The sequence below is a fragment of the Hoplias malabaricus genome, chromosome 3 (assembly GCF_029633855.1).
Source record: "Hoplias malabaricus isolate fHopMal1 chromosome 3, fHopMal1.hap1, whole genome shotgun sequence".
Taxonomy (NCBI): Eukaryota; Metazoa; Chordata; class Actinopteri; order Characiformes; family Erythrinidae; genus Hoplias; species Hoplias malabaricus.
This window is the reverse complement of record NC_089802.1, coordinates 20533911-20551692: the sequence shown is the minus strand read 5'-3', so window position 1 is coordinate 20551692 and position 17782 is coordinate 20533911. Positions and strand designations below refer to the sequence as shown.

The 17782-nt window shown below is 36.6% G+C and overlaps 1 protein-coding gene across 2 annotated transcripts in view; it reads right to left on the bottom strand.

The window, feature by feature from the left end:
- Positions 1 to 288: 288 nt before the first annotated feature.
- mpp3b (MAGUK p55 scaffold protein 3b) overlaps positions 289 to 17782 on the bottom strand; it is a 30018-nt gene continuing 12524 nt past the window's right edge. The window contains exons 10-20 of one of the 2 annotated variants that reach the window (XM_066665477.1): positions 17395 to 17591; positions 16507 to 16571; positions 15771 to 15791; positions 13647 to 13688; positions 9534 to 9599; positions 9067 to 9228; positions 7722 to 7802; positions 7414 to 7507; positions 7163 to 7271; positions 6337 to 6456; positions 289 to 4868 (exon numbers count right to left, since the gene is read on the bottom strand). In XM_066665477.1, coding sequence (XP_066521574.1) covers positions 4689 to 4868; positions 6337 to 6456; positions 7163 to 7271; positions 7414 to 7507; positions 7722 to 7802; positions 9067 to 9228; positions 9534 to 9599; positions 13647 to 13688; positions 15771 to 15791; positions 16507 to 16571; positions 17395 to 17591 — 1137 coding nt within the window. In that variant the 3' untranslated portion in view covers positions 289 to 4688. The remainder of the gene's footprint in view (positions 4869 to 6336; positions 6457 to 7162; positions 7272 to 7413; positions 7508 to 7721; positions 7803 to 9066; positions 9229 to 9533; positions 9600 to 13646; positions 13689 to 15770; positions 15792 to 16506; positions 16572 to 17394; positions 17592 to 17782) is intronic. The other variant, XM_066665478.1, reaches the window with a different exon arrangement.

The window sequence follows — 17782 nt, the reverse complement described above, 5'->3', positions numbered from 1 at the left end:
CAGAATGGTTAAGCCCTCCCCATCAAGTCAGCCTCTCTGAGATGCTCTGTTTAAAGCCAATGTCACAGACCTGTTTACCACTATTTTGTTGGCCCATTCCAACTTTTTTGGAATGTATATCAGGCATCAAATACAAAAACATAGGGAAAAATATTTCTCAGTTTCAGCATTTAAAATATTGTCTTTGAAATTTTCAATGAAACGAAAGATTTCAATTATTTGCAAAACGTTTAATTCAATATTTATTTACATTTTGCACAGCCTCCCAACTATTCTGGCAAAGGGTTGTGTATTTAGGACCATTTCTATATTATTGACATGGAATTTTCCACACAGTGTAAAGTGCAGCTGGTGTTTACAAGTTATATTACAAAATGAAAAACATCACAAATTGAGGTACAAGGTTTTGTTCTGTAAGCAATAAAATTATACTAAGTTTTGGATACTTGGCAGCAGCAAGGGAAGCTAATATGCTAGCAATCTGCGCAGGTCAGCCCATATAACCCTGTTGTGTGACCGGCTAAAGTGTAACCAAATAAGATAAACAAGCTTAGTCCAGCAGGGAATTCCAGCCTGTATTATTTACAAGACTACAGATAAAATATCACAGAGAATTACTCGTTCTGTTAGTTGTGTCTAAACGTTTGAATTGTATTGTAAACTATTCCATGCATCAGCCCTGTTTAAATTAAAGATTTACGGAGGTACAAAACAAAAACAACCCCATGTCCAACACCACCATCTAGTGGTGAACATCAGAACTGTGCAGATGGCATTTTAAAACATTTCTTGAGTATGAACAATTATAATGATGAACTAATTTGTAAATCGTAACACATTTTTTCTTCCTGTGACGTTTTTCCTACTAAATAATGTCTTTGAAGCTAAACATGTGATTCACACAGTGAAAAAAGCAGCAATATTATAGTAAAAGTACTCCACGTTCAATAAAATGTATAACTAACGGGGGGGAGTGTTGAATGCAGTACAGTTAACAGCACCTTCACAGAAAACAGCTCAAGAAGAAGTACTCAAATATCAGAACAAAAACTGCTTAAATATTGAGCCACTGCTACAATTCCAGTAGAATGTCCTTGTACAACAGTGCACAGTGATGTAATCAACACTCAGAAGCCATTTAAAATACAGGCAGAAGTTGTTATAAAAAGCCAGACCTCCAGATTTGAACATTTACATATACATGGGTGCATGTGTGATGCCCTATGCTGGATTGGCTCCCTATCCAGAGTGTGTCCTGCCTTGTGCTTCGTGATTCTGGATAGGCCCCAGACCAACCACAACTCTGATCAGTTAGAAGCAGTTACAATGACGGAATGAATAACATTTTTTGGAGTTAAAGCCAAAAATATATTTAATACTTAGTCATAGATTATATCCAGCTGTTTTTGTTCTTTGTGGTATTGTGTTGATGGTTGAAAATATATGAAGTGTTGTTGGAAGCATATAATCCTGTTTTGACAGAACACTACAGTAAATGTTTGACATATTCTATTGTTATTTATGCAACTCTCCATGTTTATGATCTGTATTGATTATATGTGTTATATGTCAGAGTTATTAATATTAGGGTGTGTTGTGACCCAAACCCAGCCTCTAGCCCCTTGAAATTGTCAGAAGAAACTGCATTGACTAAAATTCATACACTTTATTGGATTTCCAGGCCTCTTACACACTAATACAAAAATAAGAATTCTATGCCTTAGCACACTTGGTCAGAAAAATTGAGCATAATAATAAGTCTTATTTTAGAATCACATAATGTGCAGTGCATAAAAAAAAAAATAAAATAAAGCCCTATTCTAAAGTTTACACATGAGCCCAAATTTAGAACATGCCTTGTTCTTAAATTCAGATGTATAATTTTCCTGATGAATCTAAATACTGAAGTCTCATGAGAGATGGGTCACTAGAAAAGCAGTTATTGTTTAATTTCTAACAGAGTTATAGGTTAAAAATGAACAGTAACCAAATGATTTAAATAAAAACTAGCTCAGTAAAATCTATACAGTAATAAACCCTGGACATGCTAACACCATCATTTACATTCATCTAAATATAAACAGCCACCACAGAAAGACAGAGTACAAAATGGGAGAAGAGACTTTCATAACAAACTGGCTTGGGATGAAACACAGTAGACAGAACATATTCACCGTGGCTACAGTATACCTATCAGTTATCAACACATAAATATCCCAGTGATCCAATCTGAAGTATGTTGTCTCCATGAATGCACATAATACAGGTGATAATTCATGCAAGTCAGAGCAACCGAGATAATCCATAATTTGAATTCAGCTAAAGGCATCAGTGTGCATTTTAATGGAGACTGTAAATAGTCTAATGCCCCTCTGCTGATACTTCATCTGAGCCACAGCTTACAGGAGAGAACAAGACCAGATATATTTGTCAGTGTCCCCATTCTGTTAAAGACTGCACTGCAATGTTTACCAACTCCTGTCGTCCCACTGGGGCCTGTCTAATGTTTTGTTGTTTAGTCACCCTCATTTTCCCTGAAATTTTAGTCATTTCAAATCCCACATGATAGCTAGGTTTCCCCAATCACACAGTGCTTCCTTGTTGGGAGGGTAAAGGCGAGGACTGGGTCTTCTAAGACATGTATAACAAAATGCAATTAATGTAATGATACTGGATAGCTCATCACACTTGCAGGAGTATACTAACCTCCAGGTATGTTATCTAACAGATGCCTGCATTAGCTAGCAATGTCATATATACTTGCGTGGTCGGTAAAACAAATCTCCCCTTTATAGTACTCTAGTGAGGAATACTCTACAGAAATCATACCTTTTGACAGTCCACATGGTGGACAATTTCTTGATTCTACTTCTTGAATACATCCAATTTTGTTTTCAAAAACATGTCTGAGGTGTAGGACATGAAACTGTGGCATGAGCTGTGCAGCAGAGGTGGACAGCAAGACTGGAGTTGGAAAACATAATTTTTTGACGCTTTTTGGACAACCCATGTTGTACTGTAATGTCAGAAATGTTCATGTTACCAAATCCCTTCTATGAAATGTTTGTGTCCAAAAATAACAGCATGATACTTCTCAAAAGATTGTGTACACTATTTGCCCAAACGTTTGGAGACACCCTTATAGTAGTAAATTCATCCAACTTATGGTGCACCCATTGTGGACAATTCCATTTGCTTATGCACAGTCTAATGCCATCATGCCTGTGCTTAGTTTTCACTAGAGGGGTATGCAGCACCCACAACTTTGTGACGGGGAGCAGTGGAAGCATGTTTTCTCAAGCAATGGGTCTGATTTTAGTGTTTGTGATCTATCACTAATATCAATACCTCAACGCTCTCATGCCTAAGGCAATAAAATCCTCAAAAACATATATTTTATTGGTGTAATATTGTCCCGGAGGTTTAAAATCAATTACTGCAGCAAAGTGGACAGTGTTAATATCTGAATTTCAGAGATGTGGAATGAGCATGTGTCCACAAAAATTTGTCCATTCGGTGTTTATCTGCTGGGATGTATTCACTAGAGCTAGTCTTTATATTACAAGTTTGAAAATGATGCCAAAGTAATTAAATCCGCTATACTGTTTCAAACTATTTAAATACAGAAGCTGAAAATGTTAATAATTTACTGAAAAGTTAATTTTTTTTTTTTTTTTTTTTAACATTTTAAAACTCAAGCATAAACACTTTTCAAAAAAAGTTAGGAGTGACATGTTTACCACTGTGTTGCATCACCTCTACATTTAACTAAAGTCTGTAAGCATTTGGGAACTGAGGAGACTAGTTGCTATAGTTTTGAAAGTCAAATGTTTCCCATTATTGCTTGTTAAAGCATTACCACAGCTCAACAGCCCTGGGTCTCCATTATAGATTTTTTCCTTTCCAAGTTTTCAGTGGGTGACAGGTCTGGACAAATTTAGCACCTGGACTCTTTCACCAAGGAACAATGTGGTTTAAATCCATGCAGAATGTGGATTGGCCTAGCCTTAGTAAAATAATAAAGGCTTTCTATAGAAGTGTGTCTGTTTTTAGGGCCTTGTTCCTTGCATATAGACATTTCCCCGGATTCTCTGTTTCTTTTAATTATATTATGGACAGTAGATTATAAAATTCCCAAGTTACTATTTTAAGTTGAGAAACATTATTCTTGAAGTGTTGTTGTATTTGCCTGTGCAGTCTTATCAAAGAGTGGTAAACCCTTCCCCTTAACGTCTGAGACTCTTTTAAAACTAGACCATGTCGGGGACCTGTTGTCAATAAACCTATTTATTATAGTTTTATTATAGTTTTGTAGCATTACACAATGGTAGCAGTCCAATGTCCTTGTTCCAATTTTGTGAAGCATGTTGCTTCTATCAAAATCAAAATGTGTATATGTTTTTCCAAAAAATGATAAAATTCAACTTTCAACATTTTTCAAATAAATAATAGGTTTAAATGATGTGCACATAATTGCATTGTTATTTGTTTTTTATATATATTTCACAATGTCCCAACTTTTCTGGAAATTGGTTTTTGGTTATATAACTCATAAACTCCATTAACATGGAACTTGCCTGTGTTTACCACTTGTCTTTAGTTGTTCAGGAGTAAAACCCTTGCAGTAAACTTTGAGTTTAGAAGGACAGTCACAATGCACTGTTGGAAGGTGAATGATGGCCAAACAGTCAGGGCCAGACCCAGCTGACTGGCACCCACTGTGGCTCCCTTTCCAGTCGTTCCAAAATGTTACTCAGTTCTGCACTGGTGCTGGCAGAGTCCTCCTTCACCAGGACCCGGTCCACCAGGTGACCATACTGCTGCTCCATCTGTTCAGCTGAGTGGTGCATCTCTGCCAGGTCTTCATCCTTTACACAGTGAGAGAAAGTACAACCAACCATAGTGTAAACTCAGGGCACAAAAATATTTTTGTAGTTATTACCCATTAATGCTGGCAAATATGCAGCTGTTTATTTAGTATAATCTACTCTTTATTTTAAGTTATTGTGGTTGGTTTGAAAGGAACAGAGGAGGACAAATTTAACAGGCCAGGTAATTTTTTTATGAGTATGGAATGGCAAAATATATTAATATAATTGAAAGCAATTAAACAAATTTACACATAATTTCCAAAGTTCTCAGATTTTCAAGGATGTTTACAGCAAACCAGTATAATTTGGCATGAGACTCAGGCAGCAAAGGAATGGGGTATATGTTTCCATGTGGTGTTCCTAGACTTGGATAATGCAGTTGGACCTGTGCTGCATACATTATTTTTGAGTTATTTAAGGTACCAGACGGGATTAAATTTGGTTCAAGTTTATTTGCAAGATATTTAGTTTTGCTTTAATACAGGGGGGTATTTTACATCCTGGCAGATGCTGAAAATAGTATAATGGCAGGTTTTACAATTTCACCATTAGCATTTAAAATGGAAATGATTAAAATGATTAAAGAAAAGATACCTTTGGTGCTCGAGGAACCAGTTAAGAGTAGATGGCTAAAAGGAAAGGGAAGGCCAGTTTCAGGTGATCCATGCAAATTATTTAAAAAGGCCACCATAGAGAAAATTAATAATTACTTGTTTTATTTGAGACTGGAAGGGGAAGTACGGTGCACAACAGCAGCCTCTAAAGTAAAACGGGCAATCGCTCAGATTGGTGAGTGCAGAAAAGTGAAGAATAATGGGTGATGGATGCAGTTTGTATTGAATTTCATCTGGAAACTACTTGATGTTCAGCTGACATAACACCTCATCAGCAAGAGGGCAGTCATGGTGTTAAAAATGTTTTTAATTGCTTATTTTTTTGTTTGGGCCATTTTTTATGTTCCCACTCTTCTATTCTTTGTCTGTTTTTATATGTGTATTTAGTATTATTCCTCATTGATTTTTTCTTTTTTAAAGTTGGGATTTTATGTTCTTGCTCATTATTATTATTATTATTATTATTATTATTATTATTATTTGCAATGATGGTCTTTAATTCTCTGTATGTTTGGTTTTGTATGTCATTGCTTTGTTTTAAAAGTGGCAGCCAATTTTTAAAATTTGCTAGTTTTTCATTTTTGCGCATTTGCCATTCAGGGGCAAATTGGCCCCAAAAAACTACTAGTAATTTTTTGTCTAGATTTTCTTAATTTAAATTTCAGAATGGGTTTTTTCTTCTCTTGTAAATTTGCCATATTAAAAATGGGATTCTGACAGCAACATTTGGCCAGTTTATTTCAAAATAAACTGACTGATATATTAAAATTTTACTGTTACATCTTATTTGCTATAAAACACAGGTACTGCATTGTATTGGTGTACAGTATATTAAAGGCAAGAACTCTGACCGTGATATCACCATCTCCTAGAGACATGGCCATGCTGCAATGGCGGTGACCCTCAGGAAGGTACGGTTTCACAAATATCACATAGGGCTTAAACTCTGCTGTACGCAGGATCTTCAGAGCCTGATAAAAACAAAATATACTGATTTTATTTTTACTTACATCCAGTCAGTTGAGGGTTTATTGTCATTTTAGTTATATACAAGTGAATGGGGAAATGAAAAAATGTCCTGGTGCACGTACAAATAACACAATTACATATGCAATAAATATATACAATATATACTGTCCATATATTTATTTTATCATGGTACAATAAATAATATTTACAGTGATATAGAGCCACACGTACTAAACTCATGCCAAAGCATCATAAAATCCGGCAGATTTCTATATATTTGTAAAAATGGTAAGAAAAATGAATGAATAAATGCCTAAATAAATGCCTGAAATTCTTTATTATTTTCCCTGAAGTTCATATTTATGTGGACAGAGATTGATATGGAAAATCAAAAATTAATTATTACATAAAAAATGTTATACTATGACTAAAAACTTTAAAATACATACTAATACTTCAAATTACTTAAATGTAAAGTATTATTAATAAATATTGTTTAGTTTATTTTAAGTAATTTTAACTATTAGTATGTAATAATGAATAAATACAGATAGTAAATACTAAAACTTCAAAAGAAAACCAGAGAATGCTAAATAAATGCTTAAAATATAAAACATAATTCAATATAATAAATAATTGGTTGATGTGTAAATATATATATAAATAATTTATGGCATAAATATATTAAATACTATTAAAAATGCTCACCCCAGGTTGCACATCCACTAGACACGTTTTGTTTTTGGCCAGTACGCTTCGAATGGACTCCAGACTTGTCCCATACTGGTTATCCTTATACTCTCCATACTCAATAAACCTGAAACAATAGAGCAGATGGAAACTATACCATACACTTAATGTAAAGATGCAGTTAATACCCATTTGCTCACTGATTGTGTGCTTTGTAAGGTTTATGATACAAGTTTTAAGACATCCTGTAAATTCTCAGGGGAACATACTTGTTATTCTGAACATCTGCATCGAAGGCTTGCTTGGAGATGAAATGATACTCCACTCCCTCTTTTTCATGGCTCTTCCTGGGCCGTGTGGTGTCTGGCAGAACACATTTCAACAGTGACTCTCACATATAATCTTTGGCTATTTTCACTACATTCCACATGAAAGACATTTCTGTTCAGTTCATGAATTAAACTAGCATAGATAAGACTCTGCTCTTCTGCCCAGAGAATAGCTTTCATCTGCCCATCTCTTTGATGGTCCAGGGCTTGTTGCCAAGGTCCAAAGCTGTTTTAAAAAACAAACTCACGTGGCACAGCTACTCCATATCGGTGAGGATTCTCAGCAATCACCTTTTGTTTTAGCTCATTGATCCGGGCCCCTAAACATCCTGAGAGAGAGAGTGAGAGAGAGAGAGAGAGAGAGAGAGAGAGAGAGAGAGAGAGAGAGAGAGAGAGAGATCAGAATTAGAAAGACAGACTGTAAATTAAATATTTACTATATTAGTATTATATTACAATAATATGTCAAGCTTGTGTTTTCACTGAACAACTGAATTTTATTTTTTAAATATAAACAAATATAAAATTTGAAACACACTCCAACAAATTGGGACAGAAGCAACGTAAGAGTGAAATGTTCCATAATAAGCAGTTGAATTGATTACAGTTGAGGGTTTCCTCCAAAGGCTCTTTGCCCTTTATAAGCAAAGATGTGTATTATTATAGTATATATATATATATATATATATATATATATATATATATATATATACGGTACATATTATATTATTATATATATACATATACATACATTATATATTATGTATTATATACCGTACATGGTGTAATACATGTAAAAAAAAGATGTGCTTTTTTTTTTTTTACATATATTACACCGCGTACGGTATATAATATTGTAAAAAGACTGAGCTAATAATGAGTGGGATCCACACGTTTATCAGCAATAGGTGCAAAACTCAACATCTTTCATTGTACTGGGGGTGCATCAGTGACCACAGTATGGGTGAGAGGTTTTCATTGATGTGGAAGCAAAATAGTTTTTTTAATAGAGACCTATACTGCTGTCATAATGACACCTTCTCTTGGGAAGTCTGTGGTTATTTCATCAAGAAAATGCCAGGCCTCATTCTCTGCATGCTACAACAACATGGCTTCATAGACAAAGAACGCATGTGTTTGTCCAACCTGTCTGCAGTCCAGATCTGTTTTCATATGGCATGTCATAAAGAGGAGAACCTTACTGTTGAGCATCAGAAGACTTGTTTTAAGCAAGAACCGTGTAAATAAATGAAATGTGATGTAACACAGTGGTAAATCATCTGCTGAGTCATGTTATGCATCATCTTTTAGTCTAATGTTTTTGTTCCCTTGGTTCGCCGTCTTTCTTTTATTTGTGTTTGCTGTGTTTTGTTTTCCCTTACCACGTGAGCTTGCCATCAGTCTCCTTGTGTTCCTGTGGCTCATGTCATATGTCTGTCTTGATTGTTCCCCAGGTGTTTGTTGCCTTACAATCTGTCCCAATTTTTTTGTAGTTTGTTGCAGGTGGATATATGTAAATGTGTGAAAGATATTTTGACAAGCTATAGCTATTTTCGTAGTGCAGCTGAGGATGAGACCTGTCTTGATTCTCACCGATCAAAACCACCAGTCTGGGTTTCTCTGAAGGCTTCTGCTGATAGAATGTCACTTCCTCATAGGTGAGATACTCAGGTTCCCCAGACTCCACAGAATGAGACTCTACAGGAGAGCTCTGCCGGTCCTTGCGGCTCAAACGGAAGCTTCTCCTGAGACCAGCTGCAATCCATTATGACACAGTGGAATAAGGACACTCATCTAGGTTACTTTACAAAAATAGATATACTTACAAAGAAACATAAAAATGTAAAAGTAACAAGACAAACATGAAAGATGGGAATCAGAGGGAAGTGACATTAAAAGAGAAGATCAGTACCACCAATCTATTCTGAACCTTACACTAAAATAATTAGTGTCTGCGGGCTGTTTGTCTTACAGCATCAAGATAAGTGTATTTTCATTTTTTAAGGTTTCTGAATTCAAAAGGTCAAACTGTGCACACGTGTAGAAATGGGCAGTAGTACCTGAATAGAACTCCCAGGAAAAGGCCTGGCCACAGGAGGGTGCCACCGCCTTACACTTTGGAGAAACTACAACTAGTGTTAGACCTTCACACATCCGGCGGCGTTTCATTTGGGCCAGACAGTGCAAGATAGCAGCCATGCCAGAGTCTGCCCATTTCAATACTGTTTCAACCCTTGGCCACAACATTTCTGTTTTTGAAGCAGAATCTCAAAGCATCTCAAGAATCTCAAATCTTAAGAGCCATTCCATCCTTTTATAAGCTCAAGCAAAGTGTGTTAGATGAGTGAGGGGAATATAAGTGTGGGGAAAATGGTGGCCAACACGGTTTATAGGCCATTGTGGTAAATTACTTTAAAATTCATCATTTAACATTTAAAAAGCTGATATTAGCATGAGGTACAAAAACAATCACTTCTCGCTGTGGCCATATTTGTTAAGTTGTGAGTTGAACTTGGCAAGGCCTTTTAAAAAAGTATTGAAATGGGGCTTCTGTCACAGGTTCAAGTGCCAAGCTCCTCTTAGCTAAAGCAGCCAGCTCCCCAAAGCATGAAAGCGAAGCAGCACATTTACAGAAAGCCTCCTCCACACACAGCACATACACTGACGCAGAGAGGCAATAGCAAAAGGCAAACTGGACCATAATAACTGGAGTCACAAGCCAGGGTTGTGAGCGCTGAAAAAGCTTCAGGCCAAGCTGGGAAGATGTGTCACTGTCTGGTAGCATCAGTTACACCTCAGTGCAAAAATATATCCAGACAGAAAATTTTATGTTTCAAAAATATTTCAGCATTTTTCAACATAGTCTCTATCAGCTGCATCTGAAGCAGATGATATGGTAAACTTACCATAGACAACAGCTAATACCTTTTTTTCTGTACAAAAGACAAAAACAAACCTCGATTCTAAACACACTTGTCTTAGAAATCACAGGGCCAGGTGCTAGGGTGCTGCTGTCCCTGCAGTTTATATATATATATATATATATATATCAGTGGCGATTGCTCTAAGACTGCAAGAGAAGCTCAGCTTCCCCTAAAATGTCAAAAAATAAGTGATCAAATATATACTGCCGTGTGTACATGTCATTGAATAAATATGCACTACAACGTGATTAACGTTTGTTCAGAATCAGTTCAGAATTCTTATCACTGGTAAAGACGCGGCTTTCCTCTCAATCATTCGCGCAGATTCACAGTGCTTTAAACAGCGTGGACGCTGAGCGTCCATATATATATATGAAATAAACATTTCTTTAAAATCATTAACTACGTATTATATAATATGCCATATTTAAAGTATACTGACAAAAAGGAACTTCTTTTTCCTTTAAGTTGCTACTGGGCTGTGTTTCCATGACTGCCATGTCTTCACAGTGCCTGTTTTGGGTGGGGTAAATGCAGGAGTACAGTCAATCAATAACTGTGACATATATTTAGCCAATCAGCTTCCTTGAATCAGACCTCTCTTGGGATAATTTCTTCTTGCCCCAAAGTAGAATCAGTCAAGTGGGTCTTGTGTGCAAAATCACTACTCAAAATGGTTCTGGAGCCAGCACTGCCTTTGATGCAGAAATAAGGTAACTGGTCACTAGCCAACAAGTGCAATATATATTTTTTTTGTTGCTGTAGACTTAGATCAGTTCATAATTTGCTGGAAATGCTGCAAATATCATTTGTTTGTTTATTTGTTGTTGGTGTCTTGCTTGAATTGAGGAGTTACATGATGGAGTTACAGGATGTTATACTGCTGTATAACATGTAATGCAGATTCCTCTGAGGCAAAGGCTAAGACAAATTTGAATAGCACATGATTGCTGCCTCATAGGAAGCAGAGCATTGTTGAATGTCATTCTGCAGCTTCTTCAGAGGCAGCAATCATAAATCAATTGTGCAAAATGCACTACTTTATAATCTGCCTTAGAGGCAGCAGGATATTACTGTTAAACAATCTGCAGCTTTCTCTGAGACAGCAGTCACAACACAAATATGCAGGAAAATACCACAGATTCAGCCTCAGAGGCAGTAGAGCGTTATAACATTATTCTCCATTCAAGCAAATCAACAAACTGAAAGTTTTGCAACACTTAACAAATTATGAAACAGAATTAAATCTACAATTAAAAAAAAAACGCAGACGCAAATTTTAATTAAAACATATTTGGCAGACAGAATAGTCAAACCCCATAGTTCTAGGTGGAGCTTTATTTGAAAACCACTCTCCAATGTATATTAACCAATCAGGTTCATCCCCACCTGTTAGCTAGTAACCAATTACATTTGTTATGTCTTGAGATCCATTTTCAGAAATCATTGTCATTAAATTTTGAAAGAAACATAAAATTAAGATTCCCAACAGAATATCATCGGAGACTCTTTTGTATGGAGAGAGGTTAATCTCAAAAAACTTTATAAATGCCTAAATGTTAATCCACAAATTAAACACAAGTCACAAATATGTTTCACTGTTCACAAATGAATACATCCCAATGTCTGTCTAACGTTCTGTAGTTTGTAGAAATACTGTTAAATTCATTTCCTCTCGCGCGTTTTTGGACTTTGAGACTTTCCTTTCGCATTTCAACCGATCTAAAAACAAATGTAGCCTGATCCACAAATGTTGCCAGCAGGCGAACAAGCCTCCGCTAGGTGGCACTGTTGTTTTAGGACGTGTGGGGCCAAATTAAACATTTAATGTGGAAGATCGAACAAAAGCCGCTGAATTCAGCTTCATATCACAGACAGTTAGGAGCGGGGGTCACTTTGAAGGTGCCCCAAATTTAACGACGTTTATGTCCATCGGAACTTTCCTAATTTCGCTGCAGCCTAGGGTTATCAAATAAAATACGTTAAAATAATCCCGTATTTGGACACGAAAAGCGTGTTACATATTGGACTGATACGAGACGCGTTGTGTTCCGTAATTTTGAGAATGGATTGTCAAGAAGGGTGATTTATTTCAGACATCAGTTTTATTTAGCCAATCCACAGCCAGAGTTAGCTGTCTATCATTTACCATTTTTCATTTAGCAGCCAATGGAGTCATAGTCCCGCCTACAGGTGGTCGTATTGCTGTTGCCCTGAGAGTAACAGGCCAGTCCTGAAACACTGGGGATACAAAGGTGCCACCTAGCGGTAGCCTGCATGGCTCCATTTGTGGATCAGGTTGCATTTGTATTCCGAGGCTCGGGTGAAATGCGAAAGGAAAATCTCAAAATCCAAAAACCCGCGAGAGGAAATGAACAAATACACATCACGAAAAACATGCAAGTGACATGATCTACAAACGCAAATTCTACAGTTTACAAATAATTTTTAATTTTGAAACTTTGGCTTTTGAAAAATAAATGCAATGGAAATTAAAAATATATATTTATTTTCGCATAAAATTATGATATATTTTTGAAAACCAAAAACATGTATTTATGAACTTTATGGTATTTGTACAATTTGCAGACCGTGAGACACGGATTGGGATGCATTCATTTGTCAATAGTGAAACATATTTGTGACGTGTTTAATTTGTGGATTAAAATTTACGTAATTGTGAAGTATTTTGAGGCAAATCTCTCTCCATACTTTTGTATATACAGCCAATCAAACCACCACTCAGTTTTCACATATAGAAATGGAAAAGCTCTGCAAAAAGGTCCATAGTTTGTCAGACACTCTGGGAATACTTTTCCCATGGCTGTTAACTAATTACTATGTTACCGCCCTATGTCTGTGATTTGATTTGTAAATCCACCGTTATGTGAATGATATGAATGGTCACACCACAGAGCATCAGCAAGAGCCAAAGCTACATCCACTGTATATACACTGATCAATCATTATCAAACATTATGACCACCTCCTTGTTTCTACACTAACTGTACATGAGTTCCACTGACCACACAGGAGCACTTTGTAGTTTTAGAATTACAGACTACAGTACATTTGTTGCTCTGTACTTTAGTTCCCCTCTTCACCCTGTTCTTCAATGGTCAGGACCACCACAGAGCAGATGTGATTTGAGCAGGTAGAAACAAGCAGGTGGTTATAATGCTATGGTTGATTGGTGTGTGTATTTATTATACATAAACATGTGTTTTTGTTAGATGTGTTTTGCCTCACCTATGTGCTGTCCACTGCTACTGCCCTCACAGTCACAATCCTCTATAAGGAAAGGAGAGGGAGATGTGGAGAAGGTGGGAGGAGAGGATGAAGAGGGGAAAAGTCAGTGAGGAGGTGGAAAGTTTACAAAGGAACAGAAGCATTTTCATGGCTGTTTCAGTGGATCAGGCAGTAGGAGATGAGGGCAGAAGCTCAGGGAAAGCAGGGTACATCCACTAAATATCCCCTGTCTACATTTTGGGGACACTTAACTGTTCAGAAAGTTTTAATACACACAAGCAGAGCTTTTTATGTTGGTTTCCGATAAAAATATATGGGCCATGCCATAGGTCCCTCTCATGCCTCCTGAACAGCTCCGACCAGTCGAGGCATCCACTCCACCTCTGTTCAAGTCGTTCTGTGGTATCTAGCACTTAGGCGTTGGCTGTAAGTTGTGAGGTGGGGCAGTCCATGAAATAAATTTATTTGCAGCATATCACACAGATGCTTGATTCAGACTCAGATTGGGGGAATTTGGTAGTCAAGTCAACACCATAAATTCTTCCTTAAATGCATACTGGGAACACCTCACAAGACATGTAATTTTGTTCTGACCCAGTCATATACCCATCACAACTGGGCCCTTGTCAAAATCACTCAGATAGTAAGGCTTGCACTTTTTGTTCCTGCTTTCAACACATCAGTTTCAAAAACTGACTTTTCACTTGCTGCTAATCCACACTTTGACTGATGCCAGTATAATGAGATTATTGCATTCACATCATTTGTCAATGTTGTAATGAACAATTTTTACCCAACATTTGTGTTCAACTACCAACATTACCAAAAACTTTTATATTTCATGAACCTTTCCAATCTAATTTAAAATGAAATATTCTGTATTTTAGTGTGCCGTTATATAAACACACATTCACTAAAGTTTAAACAGCTAAGTAAGATTAAGCAAAGTAGTGTGCACTTTAACCCAAAATACTTTTAAAACCTAATTCCAGTCTGTGACAGGTTTAACAATAGTTTGGAAAACAGAATTAAAAACAAACCTACGTGTTTCCTATTTAACTGAAAAGTGGCCGCAGCCATGGTAAGGCCTAATGGTAAGATAAACTGGCTTGGGATTGGCAGGACATCAGTTTGATTCCCAGTATAGTTGGGAAGTCCATGGCATCCATGTGTGTCCTATCTCAAAGGCCTGGCTTAGTCTACAGCGTATGCTGACTCACATCTCTCCAGGAATGTAACTACACGTCTCATCAACTCAGACCAAAATGACTGTGATTGGTCAGTAAACGGATGGTCCTTGTTTAAGTTGAACTGAAGAAGAACAGGAACGTGAACTCCTCCAAATACAGAGACTGCAGACAGCAGCAAATTCATAGCATGAGATTTCCTCAGACATAGTGGTCATCAGGGATGATTAAAAATGTTATACAATGGAAAAAATATGGACGTCTCTGGGGGGAAAAAAAGCTCAACGAGAATCTGAACAACACAGGGAAAACATGCCAGCTTTTTTTTTTTTTACTTTCCTGACGATCTACAATGATCTACTCTATAATTTATCAGATCAATTTAAAATTTATGAGATTTATAAATTCTAGTATTCCATTACATTGTTTACTACATAGTATAGCGGAAGGTGTTTGAGATTCAGCCCTAGTGGTGTGGCGGAGTAATTGCAGAGCTACATAGACACCAATGCAGAAGTATAAACGCTCACAGCGAAGTTAGGTTCTGTGTCAACGCATCAACGCAGAAGTATAAATTGGCCATTATCAGTAGTGTGTGTGTGTGTGTGTGTGTGTTTATTTATTGCTATGGAATGGTCAAGTTTGTGGACCCAAACCTTTGAAAGACCATGTGCTTTCAGATACTAGCAGGCCACAGAAGAATGTAATTTAATGTAGGAGTCTGTCAGTATTTGGGTGTTTAAATATAGACTAGCAAAAAGCACAGAAAAATAAATATATATATTTGCCAAAGTTTAAAGATAAAAACAGACTGCTGTGTTGCAGCCATAAATACACAAGGTAACTCACTACATGACAACACCACTGGCTTTTTTTTATTGTGCTGTAAATATAAATCTCTACTGAGTGTGGTTTTTTTTTACCCCTGATCACGTACCTTTATCACAAACTTGATCATCTGCCGCAAGCCGAGTGGGGAAAAAACACAAACAGCACAACTGAACTGAACATTTGCAACTGAAGACAAAAAGCATTACTGCTACTGTGGAGTAAATTTAATATAACCATAATGAGATTTACAGATGCATGTGGGCTCTCCCATTAAAAACATATATCTCCAAGTTTTTCACTTTTTAATTCACTACATCATTTGAACACAGCAGCTGTTTTTCACACTGTGTGAACATTATATGATGAATGGACCAATAGAAACGCTGAAAGAAACGCTTGAAAGTTAAGAAGGTTTTTTCTTCTCTTGTAAATTTGCTGATTTGGAGATACATGTTTTTCATTATATATATATATATATATATATATATATATATATATATGCTTTAATTTTGTAAGTGTACCATTTTTTAAATGGTAAAAACATAAGAAAGATAGACTGCTTAGTCTGGGACAAATAACAGACGCTAGGGAGAGGAAGGGCTGAATATGGTGGAGGAGCTGGACAGAAGGGGATTAATCTGAGAATGTTTCGGCTTCCTTCTGATTTTGGCAGCAACATGAAATCAGCCATATTCCTAAAGCCATGTTCGTCGGACTGGCCTGAGCACACTGCTGTCAGATTAGAGAAACTAAAAGATATTGCTGCTCTGTTTAAACTAAAGGTTCATGAATGGGCAGTAAAGTTATCAGTTCATCCAAGTAGTTTCACCAAAAAGACTTACAGACTGGTGTTCTTGGAGACTTTGGACTCTGGTAGGTGCCCATTTTCATTCTGTGGGCCAGTCGTCTGCACAAAGCGCAAAACAAAAAGAGCTGCATGTTAGTTTTGTTTTCTTTTTGTAATATTTTCTTTCTAAAACTTAGTCCAACAATTTTTTCCCTGTACTCCACATGTATTATTAGCTGAGACATGTTTTGCGACCAGAATGTACTGTTTTAATTTTGTACTGGAGCTATAAAGCTAATGTAACTAATAAATAACAGAAGCTTTACAGTACTAGTCAATATTGTGCAAAGAACACTAGGTAAGTTTTTGTTTTGTTGTTCCAGGGCTCCCCTTCAGCTGCAGAGTTCTATTTATTTTTACCTGACTGTACTGGAATCAAGGGAAAAGTGGAAGGGAGTGGGCGTGGTTTCCCACCCTCCTCCAAAAGTTACACAGTGCAGTTTCTGGAGTGCTGAGGTCAGAGTACTAACGACAGAGGCTCCAACTACAGGTCTGTGAAGCATCACAATGATTTTGAAGCTGTAATTTTAAGGTTGATTTAACCTACTGTTGCTTTAAGTTCTTAAAGAATATTTATTAGTCATGATTTTTTCACATACTTTTATCTATAAAAGTGCATATAAGCATGCTGCAAATGTTAAAACAATAATTGTAACAGCAATCTTGAACTTTTTCAGTACCTACCATTATTAAAAATAAATAAATAAATAAATAATCAGATATTAATGGTGAAATTTTGGGTTCAATGGTTATGAAATTTTAGAAGACCCTGTGCCAATACTGGAACATAAATATCATTATTTACTTATGCTTTATATAAGCAAGATAAATTTTAAATATTGTAACTAACTGGTAGTCATTACCATAGTATGAAAGAGTATACCTCTCCTGGAACTGTCTGGAAGGGATGAGGCCGGCCCTCAGGTTGGTGTCCCCAATGCGTTTGGCCTGCCACCACGTGCAGTCATCCTGGCTAACCACCTGCAGGATGTCACCTTTTTGGAAAGGAAGTCCTGCTTCCTGACAGGGTGTGGCCTTGTCCTCAAATGGAGTATAGTCAAACAAGGCCCTTAGATAGACCTTGCACAGGAAACAGTTGATATATGAGGAAACATCTATGTTTACAGCATCTTCCAGAGTTGGAAAAAGTACAACAACAATCTGAATTCTTAACCAAACTTGCTGAGCGTCCAGTGACAATTTCAGCTTTCCTTTAGACATTTTTAACTTTTATGTTAAAATGTAAACAATGGACTGTAAACAATGATGTC